Source organism: Zerene cesonia, chromosome 22, assembly GCF_012273895.1.
Source record: "Zerene cesonia ecotype Mississippi chromosome 22, Zerene_cesonia_1.1, whole genome shotgun sequence".
Lineage (NCBI taxonomy): Eukaryota > Metazoa > Arthropoda > Insecta > Lepidoptera > Pieridae > Zerene > Zerene cesonia.
Window position 1 is genome coordinate 4896484 of NC_052123.1, and position 18151 is coordinate 4914634.

An 18151-nucleotide genomic window follows, 5' to 3' on the forward strand; every position below is an offset into this window, starting at 1 on the left:
TTTCTTTAAAATGATAAACAAATGACATAATAAAGGAGGTATATTTCTTTTCCCCACTATTCTAAGTTCATTCCTTCCTACCAGTCGTTAATCTTTTCCTTATCCTTTTCTCCTTAAAGCGGGCAGCGTGTTCGCAGAGGCGAAGTGTGAACCTCTGCGAACGTTCATGGGCGGTGGTGATCACTTACTATCAGGCGAACCACTAGCTCAGTTGCCCGTGTATATATATTAAAATAACAACGTTTATAAACGCGCTGATCCGAGACCCCATCACGATGCTGTCCTGTCTGTCTATCTGTCACCAGATGGTATTCCATGAACCGGTCACAAATCAATCATGACCGTTACAGTCTGAATGATTAACCAATTTCTTATCACTTCAACATAGATATAGAACCCTTAGTTTTGCAAGTCCGACTCGCTCATGACAGATTGGATTCCTTCGCGAACTGCTACTGCGATACTTGTTGAATCGAATTACGCCCAGACCCAGATTCTGATCTAGTACTTCCTGCAGCGAGCCCTAAGCCCTAACACTACACAGCTTAGGAACCATTTACCTTAACCCTAACCTATAAACGAAAATAAACTGCCGTTTTGCGTCGTTCTATAAATATTTTAAAAGGGTAAGATAAGTTGGGAGGGCTTGCAAATTTTATACACGAAATTGCGAGTGAGGGAGACCGTTTAGAAAGGGACGGAAGATGGGATGTTTGAATTCATTGTTATTGGGTAATCTAGTGTTAAGGCACGGTGCGTAGCGTCAGCAGATATGTCTGATTTTCTTGCTGATTTTAAATTTGTTTATTTTTTTTAGTATTTTTTTTTTTGATTGAGTTTTAACTGACGTCGATATTTAAACATAAATGTGCGTAAAACTATCGTAAAAATAATAATAATACCAAGTGATTATTTTTTCATTCGTTATTTGAAATAACAAGTGATTTAATATTATTAATATCGTTTTTTTTATTACATACACTACTTGAAAATTACGAGCATGTTTTCAAATTAATGCACGTATTGCTTAGAAATAATCAGATAAAAAAATACAGGTAAGGTTAATTTTTAATTTTTAGTTTAATAGCATTGAAATGCTTTTATAAATGAGAAATTTTGAAAGAATAGAAAAAAAAAATTTTTCTGCCTCTTCCTGCCTCGTGATCAATTTTTTTCTATTCTTTCAAAATTTCTCAAGGTTAATTTTTTTAAGATACATAGTTAGGATTAAAGTTCTAGCTTAGAACAATGAGGGTATATTTTTAAACCTTACTTAAATAACCATGCAATAATATATAAAAAGGTCAATTAGAATTCACTTTTTGAAATGTATAGCCTAATATTCGACAAATAGGAATGAAAAACAATATATATAATACTATGCACTATACTGATATATCAATAAAATAATTAATGTTGGTTTAAAAAATCTCTCAACGATGTGAAATAAACGTTATTACATTTCTGTGTACAAACGAAAATCTAATCGATATTTTTTTTTGCTGACCGTACCAGTTACCTGCTTTTGCTATCGCGGCTATTTGAGAAAAAGTAAAGCTTTACATAAAGGTGAAATATATCAGAAAACAACTCCTTGCAAAGAAAAAAGTTTTTACAGGAAAAGAAAAATGGCGATCGGTGTTATAAATTGTCTCTAATTTTATTATGCGCGGGTAAATTCTAAGCTTAACCAACTGGTATTTTAATATTTTGCTATTCAATTTTTACGAAACTCGGTTGTGTGTTGCACCTGAATTGATGAACGGATTTGGATGTATTTTGTTAAGTAGATAACCAGATAGATACGTATAGAATTTCATATGGGAACATATTAGACTCTGATAAAAAATACTGAATTCCAAATCTCGTCGAGGGTAGTCACCAAAAAGGATGATAAAGGAAAGATTGTCGTGATTCTTTTTGTGTTAATTATTGTCATTCGCTCCCTCTTCAGAAACCAGAGCGGTACCTCCCCAGGAACGTCACAAACTTGTTTGTAGAAAAGATTTATTTAAATAAATAATTTCCTTCGCTTTTTACTTTCTGAACACGTGGAATACCATAACTCTGTGAGGGGAACTTATATTTGTAGCCTGAGGCACAATTCTACAGTTGCCTCAACCAAGTTTAGCAATTACATAACATATACTAACTTGTGCTAACTTTAAACTACACAATAGCAACTGGCAAAACTTAGAAAGAAAACGGGACGCGATTCTATCAAATCTATCTATACTAGCTGTTGCCCGCAGCTTTGTCCGCGTGTTTAAAATTAATTTTCTGGGTACACATTGTCTTACCCAATTTTTTTTTGGGGGTAGAATTTATCAAAATCTTCTCAGCGGATGTCTACATCATAGAGGCGGCCGTTAGCCAAATTTCAGCCCAATCGGCCCAGTAGATTGAGCTGTGCGTTGAAAGATCAGTCAGTCACAAGATACGATAATATATTTTTATTCGTCTTTTATTTCGATAAAGCTTATAATGGTTGAAATCTCCGGAGGCCCGTACCTTACTCCCCACCCTATCCAGTCCTTTCCTTATCCATTTTATTTTAAGCATGTTTAAGAGATATCTAAGGAAATATTTGGCGGTGATGGCAGCTTCCAGCCAGGCGAGTCACCAACAGTATGCAGTGATTCAGTGATAAAGGTACAGGGCTAAATGGTGATGAATCTTTTTCTATGTCAATGCATGGACAGGGCAGTTGGGCCACCTGATACCAAATGGTTATCACTGACTGACTAGCAACAGTGGTAATGGTGAACAGCCCTTAAGTGAAGAATACACTTTTTTCTGAACGACATTTCATATGGTCACATTTGATATGGTCATGTTTGTGATTGAAATAATAAATAATACATATTGCTTTATGTCTGTTAAATAAATAATTATTAATGATTTAAAAACTTATTACAAGATCCTGGTAACATTAAAATACGCAAATTTGTAAGAGTATATAATGTATGTTTGTTACTCGGATTGCGAAAACCGATAAACGAATTTCGTTGATAAATAACAATCTTCTACTAATACTACTTCTGGTACGTCATGACACATTTATAAGTATTGAGTAATACTCGCTTTCGCGGGTTCTGCGGATGAAACCGCATGCCACAGCTAGTATGTACACAAAATTCTGCACATTTAATAAATAACAAAACTAGTTTTGCCAACTCCCTGAAATGAGGGAAAACCGCGATCCAAACACAGTTTCCCCAAAACCAAACAATACTAAGGGTTCAAGAAATAAAGCTTATTGCTTATTGGATACGGAACCAGCGAATTTGAATAAAAGGATCTCGTAAAGTAGTCGCGGTCCTATTATTGCGTGTGGTAGGGATGGGGCGAGTTATCGATGCTTAATAAATTATTTAAGGGGTCGATATTTGGACGTTAAGGTTGGTTTAATTGTTTATTGTGATCGTAGTCGATAACTGTGGACAGAAAATAATGTAAATAATCTGGAAACAGTGATTTGGGAAGGAATTGTGGCTGTCCAGTTCTATCTGGACCAATTATAACTGACAGAAAAGATGGACGTGCTGTAGCATAGCGCTTTCATCATCATCAGCCCATATATGTTCCCAGTGCTGGGACACAGGCCTCGTATGAGGGTTTAGGCCATAATCTACTCTGGCCAAGTGCGGGTTGGCAGATGTCACATGTCGTCGAACTTTTTACTGAACCGTAACGCTTTTCTCCGTGATTTTCTAATAATAAAGTTTAAATATTAAAGGCCTCCTTTACATACTCCGCAATAAAAAGAAGATAAAAACACGTCCCTAAGCCACAATCTATCGACAAACAGCGCACCCCTAGCCAAACCTATCACGTCTTTGCTCATAAACTCGGAATATCTGACCTCCGATGGATAGCGGGCCAGACCCATAACCTTACGAGTCTTTCCGTTTATTTCGCTGACCTTTCCACACTTACAAACTATTACGATTTATTCTTCGAATATTGAATTTTTTTGTAATACGTATTTTTTATTAGTGATATATAATACATTGTAATTTCTTGCTTGATTTTACGTGAGTATTATACATTAATAAAGAATTTTTAACGGATTTTAAACGCGATCTATTATTAACTCAACGTTTTCAGCGAGCGTGGTCACGGGGAGACTAAGATGTTACATGTTCAAGACATGTTCAAGTCTTTAATTTCTAGATATATATTTTTTTAATGTATATAATGTAATACCTTTCTTATAACCTGTGAATCACAATAAATTATTTTGAATTTGAATTTGAAATTATATTGAAATCCGTCAAAACTTTATATTAACATCATTGAATCAATACGAATAAGAAATACAATAACGCAGAACAAAACATTCAGATGTCCGAAACGTTTCGTGACATTTTTTATTTATTCCCAACAAATATTTGTATCAAACACATGTTGAAATTAATGCACTCGCCGCGAGCCCGACTCCGTTTGTCTTGAACAGCGCAACGTACAAACAGACGAGATGTAATTGTGTATATTAATGGCGTCTGCCCGTTTGCGAAACACACTGTTTATATAGTGGAGTAATTGAATTCAGTTTTTTTTTGTTGTTCTTTCATACTTTTAACTCGGAATGGTGGAGTAGCGTGGAACCTCCGAACGTTTCATTCGTTTTAACGGAGCTAATTATGAATTGAAATCTATTATTTGTTTTTTGTATTACATAGGATATCTTACTATCTTATCTTATCTTACTTCTTACTAATATTATAAATGCGAATGTTTGTAAGCATGTGTGTGTTTGTTGCTCTTTCACGCAAAAACTATTGAACCAATTGCAATGAAATTTGGTCAAAGATAGCTAGACAACTGGAATAAAATATAGGTAACTTTTTATCGCGATAATCCTACGGGATACGGACTTACGCGGGTGAAGCCGCGGGGCGTAGCTAGTACACAACCAGTTATTTTTGTTTTCCAATTAATAAATAATGAACCAATGGCCTGTATTCAAACGTTCAAACCAGGGGCCCGGGCACACGGCGTGAAGCCCGGGGGCCCCTAATTCTTTCCTTGCAAACATTAGGTTCACCGAATGCAATAACACTTAAAGAAAGACGTTAAAACCACCGTTAGCGGCCGAATACTCGTGTTCCCGGTTAATATTCTTAATTCCTTTTTTCCCGGGAACTCTTAATTATCCAATGTTTTCGGAACCGAGTTTGCATTAAAAATTAATTGCGGCTCTCTTTGATATTACTTGAGGTGAATTTTTTTAATGTTTGCTTGGCCGGTGTAGGGCGTTACGCGAAACTGCGCTCTTATTTTGTTAATATGTACTAATATTATAAAGCTGAAGAGGTTGTTTGTTTGAACGCACTAATCTCGGGAACTACTGATCTGATTTGAAAAAATCTTTCATTGTTAGATAGCCCATTTATTGAGGATGGCTATAGGCTATGTATGTACCACGGGCGAAGCCGGGGCGGACCGCCAGTCTCGTATATGAGTTTAAATTAATATCACCCTCATATCTGCAATATTATACGAATACGGTCAAAAGAAACTGTAAGCCAATAGTCATTATTACACGTCCGTGAGACCAGCTCTTAGTTTTGCTTATAAAATCACTAGCTGCGCCCCGCGGTTTCACCCGCGTAAGTCCGTATCCCGTTAGAATACCGGGATAAAAAGTTGCCTATATGTTATTCCAGTTGTCCAGCTATCTACGTACCAAATTTCATTGCAATCGGTTCAGTAGCTTTTACGTGAAAGAGCAACAAACACACACACATCCTTACAATCTTTCGCATTTATAATATTAGTAGGATTAGTCAGACCTATTCAACATTCAGAAATAGTGTACAATGTTTCACATGGTTACGCCTCGCCCCACGAAACTCTTAAGGATCACTCATACCAGGAACTGCGCTAGATTTTCTTGTAAACAAATAAACTGGTAATGAAATTGTTTAGCATTATGTTCTGGGGCTAAGAGAAATTTAAAAAAATCCGATGAGTGTTAATTAATTCGAGAAATTACGTAAATCAAAGTGTGCTCACATAATATTAGCAGACAAATAGCTGTAATTGCTCTTTACCAACCACGTCAATTATACATTTTTATACATGTGTCTCTTAGATAACAATACCTTACTTTTAGAAATTAAAGGCTTAAACGGGTTTTAAACGCGATTTATTCATAACATTAACCCGACGTGTCGAACACAGCAGCGAGCGAGCGGTCACGCGGAGACTAGTCTAGCTAGCGACGTCGGGTTAATAATGTTATGAATAAATCGCGTTTAAAACCCGTTTAAGTCTCAAATTTCTAAATTTATAATACTCGCGTAAAATCAAGCACAATAAAATAATACCTCACCTCAGACGATCACGGGTGGCCGCCAGGCTAGGCGTTGCTACGGTTAGGCAAGAAACGCGATTCGAATCCCGCCTCGTGATCGAATTTTTTTCTATTCTTTCAAAATTTCTCATTTATAAAACATTTCAATGCTATAAAACTAAAAATTTAATCTAACCTTATAACATAGATAACCTAAGTCTAGATCATACTCACATATGACAGTCAGTGATGCGTTCGCCCGTATCACCTTGTGCATTTGAGCCGGTCCCACTTGGCATTGATACTCTGCATCATCTTCCAGTGAGACGTTCGCGATCCGAAGGTTGTAGACCCCGTGGCGGCGGTCCCCGAACATCGTGTAGCGTGGATACCCTGGTATCACTGAGGAGAACCCTGGAAATGAGACTAGTGTTAATATCAAGTATATTGTGTAAGTTGCTATCTGATTTAAAACATGTGTAAGTTTTTTTCGCTTTTACGCCGAAATTCTTTGACTGATTTTCATGAAATTTGGTAAATATGTAGTTTGAGACTCGAGAAAGGATTATTTATATTTGATTCATTAACGCATCTTACAGCTGTTAATAAGATAATCATTCTAATTACATAAGAGGATATACTAATATTATAGTGTTATACGGTATCACTATTATAAAAGTATGTAACCATTATCTGTTGTTATTACCTAGAATCGTAAACGTATATACATGTAAACGTATTCTGTTTGTGTGTGCGCATCTGTGTGAATGTGAGTGTGTATTGTGCGCACTCTTACGTGTTGATAGTCCACTATTGGAGTGGGACTCGAGACAACCCAGGGACCTATCTTTGAAGGCCTAGGATATGCGTAGGTCTAAAACTCAAACGAGAGTTCCCATAAACCATAAAACTTTAATCCGTAGTTATAGAAATACAAACTGAAAAACTTTCGCCATAAATCCTTTGACTGCAGTGAATTAACACTACTCAATCGAAAGGCAAACAAAAAACTTAGTTTCAACTTGATGCATAAATTTTAGATTGCGGTCTAACTTGAGTCGTACGACTATGTAAATAAATAGTGCTGTGTGTATGTTTGTCAAATGTTTTTAGAGTATTCGAATGTATTTATACGTATATTGATGAATTTGTTTTTTAAATAGGTTATATTTATTATTCGCCATACAATTTTTATACTTTTTATTGCGTTAAATGCAATAAATATATTAAAATATAAGCAACATAAAAGATTTTTTATCTATTTATTTATTTCAATATAAATCATACTTATATTTTACCGAGTTCACTCGGGATTAAAGCAAAGCTAAAAAATTTCCTTTCTACTAGAAGATGTTGCTATCAGTAACAGAATTTTCAATATCAGTCCAGCGGTTCTTGTGAAACAATCAACAATCAAACATAAAAAAACATCTGATCTTTCCACTATAACCCGGCCAAATTCAATAGCTTACAAAAATTTCATTATTGATTCTAGGAATTGGTAACTTTTTTAAATTAATCAATTTAATCGGATTAACTTCTATGAGGTTGATTAAAATCTTGTACCGAATAAATTGAGCGAATATTTAATTAAATGTAGTGAAAATTAACCTTTTGCGGATTTGAACCCGGGAGTTTCGCTAATTGATACGATGAAAAGCTTTGTAATTAGATAAATTCTTTGAAGCAATTTGTTTTATTTCTTATGTATTTACATTTTTGTTGTAATGAATGATGTTTAATATAACTTAGTTAGGTTAGGTTATCCTATCCTACTAATCCTACTAATATTATTAATGCGAAAGTTTGTAAGTATGTGTGTGTGATTGTTGCTCTTTCACGCAAAAACTACAGAACCGATTACAATAAAATTTGGTACGTAGACATTGGGACAATTGGAATAACATATAGGCAAATATTTATCCCGATATTTCTACGGGATACGGACTTACGCGGGTGAAACCGCGGGGCGCAGCTAGTAGCTTATAAGCTGAGAATTATAATATCGAAATGTATCGAATATCACTACATAGTATAAAACAAAGTCGCTTTCTCTGTCCTTATGTCCCTATGTATGCTTATATCTTTAAAACTACCCATCGGATTTTGATGGGTTTTTCATAATAGAATAGATAGAGTGATTCCAGAGGAGGGTTTATATGTATAATAGCATCTATTAAATCTGGTACATATAAGATATGTACCTTATAACTTCTCAAGCTATGACCATACAAACAAACAGAAAAATCATCGAAATCCATACTTCGCAAATCTCGCAAGAAACACAGAAAAAAATCCTAAATCACACCAATCAAAACATAGAAACACACACCTTATATCCTATGACTTTAGGCAGATAATCGATCGTAACAAAACACAATTGGCAGTTAAATTCATTTCATTGAAACACGTCGATACAAAACGAGTGACCTGTGCACTGTGACACGTTTGTCTATTAAAGACGGTTTGGTGTGTGGTACAAGTGAGGAGCGGGAGTGACTCTCGAATAATTTTTTATTTATTTATTTATTTATTTTGTTCACATCAAAATAATAAAAACATCTACAGCCGCACGTAAAACCGATTTCTGGCGTGGCGACGCATGCATGCAATGCATGCATGAAGTCGATTGAGAAATTTCACTCGAGTGTCAGTAACACGATTGAATTTATTTTCAATTATATTATATGAATTATATTATATGAAAGCTGCATTGTAAAAATATAAATTAATCTTGAAGTTATTTTGTCACAGCGGAGCGTTTAGCGTGTGCCGAAAAATGTGTATAAGTGAAATTAGATGAATCTAATGATGAGATTTAACAAAAAAAAATAACTTGTATTTGTTCAGAAATACGATGTTAGAATTATCACTACATAGTAAGACAAAGTCGTTTTATCTGTCCTTTGTCTCTATGTATACTTAAATCTTGAAATCTACGTAACTGATTTATGGTTTTTTTTTAATAGATAGTAATTCAAGAGGAAGGTTTATATGTATAATAACAACTATTAAACTACTCTGAATTGACGGGTGTAAGCCGCGGGCAGAAGCTATTATATTATTGTAAAGAATATATATAGCAATGAATGAATATGAAATATATAGTAATATGTTTCTCCCCAGTCTTAAGTTAATAAACACAATGGTTCAAATCAATAACATCTCATGCCTTAACCCACCAATTATACATCCATACAGACTCAATCCGTTTAGAGGCAGCCTCAAACGTACTTTTGTTTGTATTGTCCAGCCGAATGCTCTCTACGTGCTAGTTATACTGTGTACTTGTTCTGAATATAATACAATGGGGTATCGATTGGTACTCTGTGCAGAGGTTGGTTTAGCTGCGCCGAATTTGATCAGATTTATTTTAGGCACAGATTGTTTTATGAAAAATTGAGTGATTTTTCAAAAATTGTGTTAGAAATTATACAAATTCCTGAACATGAAAGATTCTTACCCCATACCCCATAAAAGCGGGCAGCGCATCCGCAGAGACACTACCTATCCAAATGTTCATGGTGGTGATCGCTTACCACCAGACGAACCACCAATTGCCCGCTAACATTAAAAAATCCATTATATAAAGATACCAGAAAGCATTATGTCTTGGCGGGCGGCCATCTTGTTCCGAAAGCAAGAAATAACGATAGATAGTTGGCGTCGTGCACGAAATATACTGATTTTAAACAATAAAAACCCATTTTCATATTTATTGCCCACGCTAACTGCACTTTGAAGCTAATTTTAACTGCTTTAAAACGATTTTCGTAAATGTTCACGTATTTCTACTCTTCAGTTGCGTAATATGGAAGTGTAGTTCAAATGTATAATTGAATTTATAATCTATGGTGATCATTTAATGTGTACTAGTGAATAACATTGAATTGACCGTTTGTTAATGTAGTAGATACTAACTGGCAATCCTACTAGTCCTACTATCCTTCCTACTAGTATTATAAATGCGAAAGTTTGTAAGGATGTGTGTGTTTGTTGCTCTTTCACGCAAAAACTACTGAACCGATTGCAATGAAATTTGGTACGTAGACAGCTGGACAACTGGAATAACATATAGGCAACTTTTTATCCCGATATTCCTACGGGATACGGACTTTTGCTGGTGAAACCGCGGGGCGCAAGTATATATTCATAATGTGTAAACAAAAAAAAAAACAGCTGTATTATAGGCTAATGAACATCCTATCCAATTGAGAACCTTTTTGAAGTCGGTTATAAAGGATGTCAACTTACCCAACGCAAATCCGTCCTTAGCCCATTGCACCTGGCCAGCCAGGTTGGCGACCGCGCACTCCAGCACGGCCTCCGAGCCCTCCTGCACCCTGAGGCTGCGAGGTACCACCCTGAAGTACTGCTGCTGGAAGCAGGTGGCCGTGGAGAGCACTGGAACAATAAGGATGAGGTTTATGGTATTTCGTCTTCCAATAATATCTGATCAAAAAAAATTGTTGAATCCTACTAATCTACTAATATTATAAATGCGAAAGTTTTTAAGGATGTGTGAGTGTTTGTTACTCTTACACGCAAAAACTACTGAACTGATTGCAATGAAATTTGGTACGTAGATAGCTGGACAACTGAAACAACATATAGGCAACTATTTATCCCGATATTCCTACGGGATACGGACTCATGTGAAACCGCGGGGCGCAGCTAGTATTCAATATGTTTTTATCTAAGGGCAATAAAATTTCCAGCATCACAAGCAGTATATCTCCCTCGAAGGTCAAAAAATAAAGTTTTATCTCAATAAAAAGAGATCTAGCTCAGCGGGAAACCTTGATGCTTAGCCAACACTTACTTGTACATGCAAGTGTGCTTGATTTGAAGGCTATACTTGGACTTATTTTACACTAGCTTCTGCCCGTGGCTTCGTCAAAGGAAACAATAGTTTTCTAAAGGAATTTCCCCAAAAAGTTCCTATGCCCTGAAAAGGAGAAAGGACATGTCCTTTCACAGCACACTAATGTTATAAATATGAAATTTGAATGTTCGACCTTTATCCACACTGAAACTACTGAACGGATTTTGATGAAATTTGGTATACAGACAGGGTATAAGCTGACTTGGGTGACATGATAATTTTTAACCCGAATAAATGCTCCCTTGGGATAAAACAGGAATATTGATATCCGGACGGAGCCGGGACGTCTTGTTAATTATAAATGTAGGTATTTTAGCGCAGACAAAATCGCAGGCGCCAGCTAGTTTTTATAACGAACATAATAATAAATACTTCATTACAACAATTCATAATTGTCAATTAATAATGCATGAGTATTAATACACATAAAAACCCAAACTCGTCTAGCTGCGCTATAAAAAGTGAGATTTCTCTTTAATAGTAGTCATGTGAAAAAACTGGAGCTATTTTTATTGATGCGATTTATATTTTATATCAGTTTTTTTTTTAATTTTTAAAGTGCTAAAATACTCTTAAATTAAATTAATTACATATTAATTAACATTTATATCTTCCTTATAAACAGTTATATAAGGTTTATTTTTTCACTATGTATGTTAAGATTATCTGAATAAAATTCTATATTATTATTATTTATATCTTCCTTATACATAAAAAACGAAAAGTGACATTTTCCAAACAATAAAAACGAGATCATTCAAAAAGCAAGCGAGCGACATCGTCCTTCCAGCGAACCTTGAAAACTGCTGAGCAAAAAACGTTGATTCACATCAAGCTAATATGATAGCAGGCGACAAGTGTTCTTATAAGGCGACGCGACGCTCTTCAGAGGTGAATGCTCCTGCGTGTGTTGCAAGGCATAAGCGTTAGCGATTTTATTTCAATAATCTGCTTCGAAATATAAAAAAAGCGATTTTTTTATAACCACGTTTATAATTAACATTTTTATATCCTAATAAAAGTTTTTTTGTATGGATGGGTGGATGTTACTCTGTCACGTAAAAACTATTGAATTGACTTGAATGAAATTTTACAATAATATAGCTTATATATATCAGAATAAGACATGATATAAATACTAGCTATTGCTCGTGAGTTGAGCAGCAATTTTATAGTTCTTTCAATCTATACATATATAATAAATATTTTTGGTTTGTTTGTAGCCTAAAAGCTCCGAAACTACTGGTCTAATTTTGATATTTGTTTCACCAAAAGAGCGCTACATTATTCCCGAGTGCTATAAGATACTTTTTACCCCGGAAAGGTACCATGAGCGAAGCCGACGAGAATAATAAGTTAATAAAGTAGTAAAATTTCCTACTACAAAATTTGTTTCCACTACACGACCAGTAACCAAGCTAATAACCTACTAGCTGCGCCGCGCGGTTCACCCGCGTAAGTCCGTATCCCGTATGAATATCGGGATAAAAAGTTGCCTACATGTTATTCCAGTTGTCCAGCTGTCTACGTACCAAATATCATTGCTATCGGTTAAGTAGTTTTTGGGTGAAAGAGCAACAAACACACACACATGCTTACAAACTTTCGCATTTATAATAGTAGTAGGATATTAGGTTTTATCCGCTGGATCCTATCACATCCACCACATTAAGGCCAGTTTACACCCGCCTTAAGCGGAGCGCACACAAGGGCTCAAATTAACCAGCCGAGTTTCAATTGTCACTCAGACAGTCAGACAGACATACAGGCTTTTGTGCGCGGCTCCGCTCGCGAGGCCTTTCGTAAAATAATTATAGGTCGTGAGCTTTGTTGCGGCGGAAATGTTTTTAGCTGCAACAATGCGTAATTTATTCGGAAAGTATGATTATTTTGCTCTTTTGTTGTTGTTGTTGTTGTTGTTGAAAATCTTTTGTTGTTGGAATCTGATAATTATGGAGATATTATTATGATTCGTTGAAAATATATTCGTATCCTACTTCCTACTAATATTATAAATGCGATAGTTTGTAAGGATGTGTGTATGTTTATTTTTTTCACGCAAAAACTACTGCACCGATTGTAATGAAATTTGGTACGTAGACAGCTGGACAACTGGATATAGGCAACTTTTTGTCCCGATATTCCTATGGAATACGGACTTACGCGGGTGAAACCGCTGGGTGCAGCTAGAATTCATAAACATATATAGATATGACCTAACGATAGTATGGGATGTGATGAGCGATTTTCAACCGATTTCAATAAACGAGTATGTTATTCTACTATTTTTGCTGTTACCTAAGAAATTTCGATTTAGTGAAGGGATATTGATGATTCATTTTTTATTCGAAAGCTTTTAAGTGGTGCTGTTGATCTAGATTTTATAGTTTGACGTTTGTTAAAAGTAACTGTAAGTAAAGGTTTTGAAACAATATTGAAATAATAATACAATTCAATTTTATGCCGAACACTACTTAATTTCCCAGTGTGTGATAGTTGAAATGTTTATATATAAAATACTAGCTGTGCTCCGCGGTGCCACGTAGCACCTGATGTTATATAACCTAAAGCCTTCATTAAATGGGCTATCCAACACTGAAAATTTTTTTTAAAACGGATCAGTAATTCCTGAGATTAGCGATTCAATCAAACAAACTATTCAGCTTTATAATATTAAATTTAATTTTTAGTTTTATAGCATTAAAATGCTTTATAAATGAGAAATTTTGAAACAGGTTCGAATCCCGCCTCGTGATCAAATTTTTTTCTATTCTTTCAAAATTTCTTATTTATAATATTAGTATAGATTATTTATTCGGTTTCGGTTATTTTCACATTCTTTCGTAAATTAAAAATAAACTAACTTTCATACTGATGCGACTTTTATAATATGTGAATTCTCTATTTCATAAGACGAAGGTTGATTCTAAGACACACGGGGAAATACGGGTTATTAACTTAAGCACTTAGCTTTAATGATACCGTTTAAATCTAGTCCAATACAGGTTTAAGTTATTTCTTAAGTACTTTAAGTTTTTGTATTCGCTTTTATCGTTACTTGTCGAGTCTACTTGTAATAAGGCACTTCGTTTAACCGACTTGAAAAATATGTACGACTAATATATATTCTATAAGCAGTTCGCCCCGGCTTCGGTACATATATAGCCTGTCACTCAGTTGTCACTTGTCACTCAGAAGCTGCAGCTTTCTAATGGCGAAAAGATTCTTAAAATCGGTCCAGTAATATTTGAGTTTATCCATTACAAATAAACAAACAAACAGACAAAAATACAAATTCTTCCTCTTTATAATATTAGTGTAGATGCTTAGACGAGACCCTCGTCCCGGCTCCGCCCGGATATTAAAAATCAGTTTTATCCCAAGGAAACATTTAATCGGGATAAAAATTATCGTGTGACCCAAGTCAGCTCATACCCTGTACGCATATCAAATTTCATTAAAATCCGCTCAGTAGTTTCAGCGTGATCGACGGACAAACATCCAAACAAACAAACTTTCACATATATAATACTAGCTGCGCCCCGAGGTTACACCCGCGTAAGTCTGTATCCCGTAGGGATATCGGGATAAAAGTTGCCCGTATGTTATTCCAGTTGTCCAGCTGTCTACGTAACAAATTTAATTGCAATCGGTTCAGTAGCGTGAAAGAGCAACAAACACACACACATCCTTACAAACTTTCGCATTTATAATATTAGTAGGAAGTAGGATTATTTAGAGGTGAAAATTTGTAAAAATAAAGTACCTATGTAGGTATCGATAAAATTCGCCATAAAAGTTATGATCTGCTGACGTCGTGAGATTTATAGGAAAAATATGAAGGGGGGAGTTTAGCTGTAGTCGACAAAACACGGAAGTGCGTGTCCATTGTTACACGGCACGGTTCTGTTACGCAGGTTAAAATGTTGAATAAACTGTGTTTGTGAACTGTGAACGTACACGCGTAAGTTGTGAGGTTTCTGGTTTGTGAGAATGATAGTGATGAGTTGAGCTGCGAGCTAACGGACATACAAACATACAGGTGAAGCTAATAAAGCGTGTTTAAATGTCTTGTACTAAGTACTGTCTGAATGGCATCAATTTAGGAAGAAAACCAAATGTACTAACACAATAAATTCAAAACTTTACTTTTTTGTCAAGCGGATAGCTGATTGTAAGCGATCACCACCGCCGTTGCAGAATTACTGCTTTTAACTGATACCAATTTTAAGCGAAAAAGGGAAAGGACTGACGCCTGAACGAAAGAAAAACTGGGAAAGGCGAGGAAAATAAAAGGGGCCGTTAAGAAAACTTTAGGAAAGTTAAAAACATGCCACTCCTAAATGAACAGTATTAAAATGGAGGCTTTGCTCAAGTCAAGTCCACCTTCAGTTCTTTAAATCGACACCTCGGTTTTAATTAAAATATAAAATCTTAAGAAACAAATAAAACTGAATTAATTCTCGTCCTATCTTAGTAGCGAGATTTAACAGCGTCGATATTACAATTTTTCGAGTCTTGAAGATATTGAAACTTATGCCATTGTAATAAAGCTTAATTATTATTGTAGGTATAAACAAAAGACATGTTTATTGTCTATACATAATTATTTTTGCCTGTTTAAAGATCAATTAAAGTTTATAATGCACTAGTTCATTGTATACAGCTTCGCTCGCCTCGTCACACATCAAAATTAATTAATTTCGTAGTCATTTAATAATGGATATTTTAATTTAAGAAGCAGTCTTTATCACGTCCTACCTTCCAAACTGACTCTAGTCACAATAAGCACATACTAAATATATCTCAATTGCGACGTGAAAGAAAGTCAAACAAACAAAAGACACGAATGTATCACATAGACAATTTCAACAATAAATGATTAAAAAAAATTATTTTATTAGTAGTGCTTCAATTTTGAGCAACTCATTAATCCATGTGTTTATTTAAAAGGCGATGAAAATTTTATCACTAAATCCAAATTATTCATTAAAAAGCGTAACTCCAACGCAACCACACACATAAGTAAACAAAATTGGTACTCTTCTACGAAATATTCAAATTAAAAATAAAATATAACGTGTAACAATGGGAACAGGGAAGCATCTCCAATTCGCTATTTAGTCCCGTTTGCAAATAAGTCAATTACTTTGACATTTGATTGGGGTTTGGCCAAGCGTGTGCCGCAATATGGATTCCGTATAAAGTTATTTTTATACAAAATACTTTTAGAATGTGAGGTGTCGCTAAATTATATACTAGCTTTTCGCCCGCGGCTTCGCCCGCGTAGAATTCGCTTATATCGCGCGACATGATGAGGAGTATTTTCTTCGCATTAAAAAGTATGTTTTGTTTTCCCACGTTTAGCTCCATCTTCATACCAAGTTTCATCAAAATCGGTTTGACAATAACGAACTTTGATACAAACTTTCATCCCCTTTTTCGCGATTAAAAGTATCCTATGTCCTTTCCGAAGTTGAGTTCTATCTTAATACCAAATTTTATCAAAATCGGTTCTGTGGTTTAGGCGTGAAAGCGTAACAGACAGACGGACAGACAGAAAAAGTTACTTTCGCATTTATAATATTAGTAGGGATTGTTCAATGCTAGATCGAGAATGAAATGGATTATCTTTTACCCCCCCAACACAAAACTGATAAGTCATGTACCCAGTACTTTTATTTAAAACTAGCTTTTGCCTGCGACTTCGCTCGGGTGAAATCCGGAGTAGTTTAATAGATGTTACTACGGTACGTGTAAAGTCCCTTGTCCCCTAGTGGGGTATGGGGCATGATATACATCTGCTTCACTGATCGATTTTCTTTATGGACTAATAGGATCAGTCTTCTGTATCCTGCCAGACCGAGACGTTTTCTTTGTATCCCAACCAGGAACCGAACCCAGGACCCGTCGGTTCTACACTCACGCATTAACCGAACCAGGGAGTAATCTACAGCTATACATAAAATAATCAAAAACCAATCAAAAATGGCTCCCCAATAATAAAACCCAGGAGCCCCTAAAAGTATTCAAAAAGAAAGATTGGCCAAACTTTAGGGTCTCACCCTGACAGTTCACTTGTTCAAAATATTAAGATGTCAACGGAGGCAAGGCCCTTGGAATATTTATCGCGAATTTTTACGAGTTCCGAATAAACTTCCCACTGCTGTTTCATATTTAATTCGTTTCTAGCCACTTAAACTTACGCAACGTCAAATAATATTCTAGATCTAGCTGTTCGCCCCGGTTTCCCGTGGTACATATATAGCCTGTCAGTCAGTGTAATTGTAGCTTTGTAATGGTGAAAGAATTTCTGAAATCGGTCCAGCCATTCACGTGTGATGGCATGACCAAGGGAAATAAGGATTAATTTGTATATATATACTAGCTGCACCCGGCAAACGCTGTTCTGCCTTACTCTTATCATTTAGGGGTATGAAAAATAGATGTCGGCCGATTCTCATAGATACCGGATAAGCACAAAAAGTTTCATCAAAATCGGTCAAGCCGTTTCGGAGGAGTATGGCAACGAAAACTGTGACACGAGAATTTTATATATTAGATATACTGGTCCAAAAAACTGAACCCCATTTGAATTGCAACAAGACTACTTAAACGGGACTACACAGCACCAGCGTTCAAATAAAATAAAAATAGTTTAAAAAAACTAAAAAACACGCTTTTCAAGCACATCAAACTAAAAACTATAAAATAATTTTTAATATAAGCTGAAAACAATAATGAACGAAAAATACTAATATTGTTGTGAATAATTTTTAATATAAACTGAAAATAATAATGAATGAAAAATACTAGTATTGTTGTGAAAAAAGCGTGGGGCGCTTTGTGCCATATTTTTCGTGTATTGAGCCATCATCCCATTGCTCAATTTTTCATTCATTATTATTTTCAGTTTATATTAAAAATTATTCACAACAATATTAGTATTTTTCGTTCATTATTGT

At 35.3% G+C, this 18151-nt stretch overlaps 1 protein-coding gene across 3 annotated transcripts in view; it reads right to left on the reverse strand.

Annotated features, from left to right (window-relative positions):
- The window catches only part of LOC119835972 (nephrin), a 178168-nt gene that overhangs the window by 145399 nt on the left and 14618 nt on the right, over nucleotides 1–18151 (reverse strand). For all 3 annotated transcript variants that reach the window (XM_038361107.1, XM_038361105.1, XM_038361106.1), the window contains exons 3-4: nucleotides 10556–10705; nucleotides 6536–6715 (exon numbers count right to left, since the gene is read on the reverse strand). In XM_038361107.1, coding sequence (XP_038217035.1) covers nucleotides 6536–6715; nucleotides 10556–10705 — 330 coding nt within the window. The remainder of the gene's footprint in view (nucleotides 1–6535; nucleotides 6716–10555; nucleotides 10706–18151) is intronic.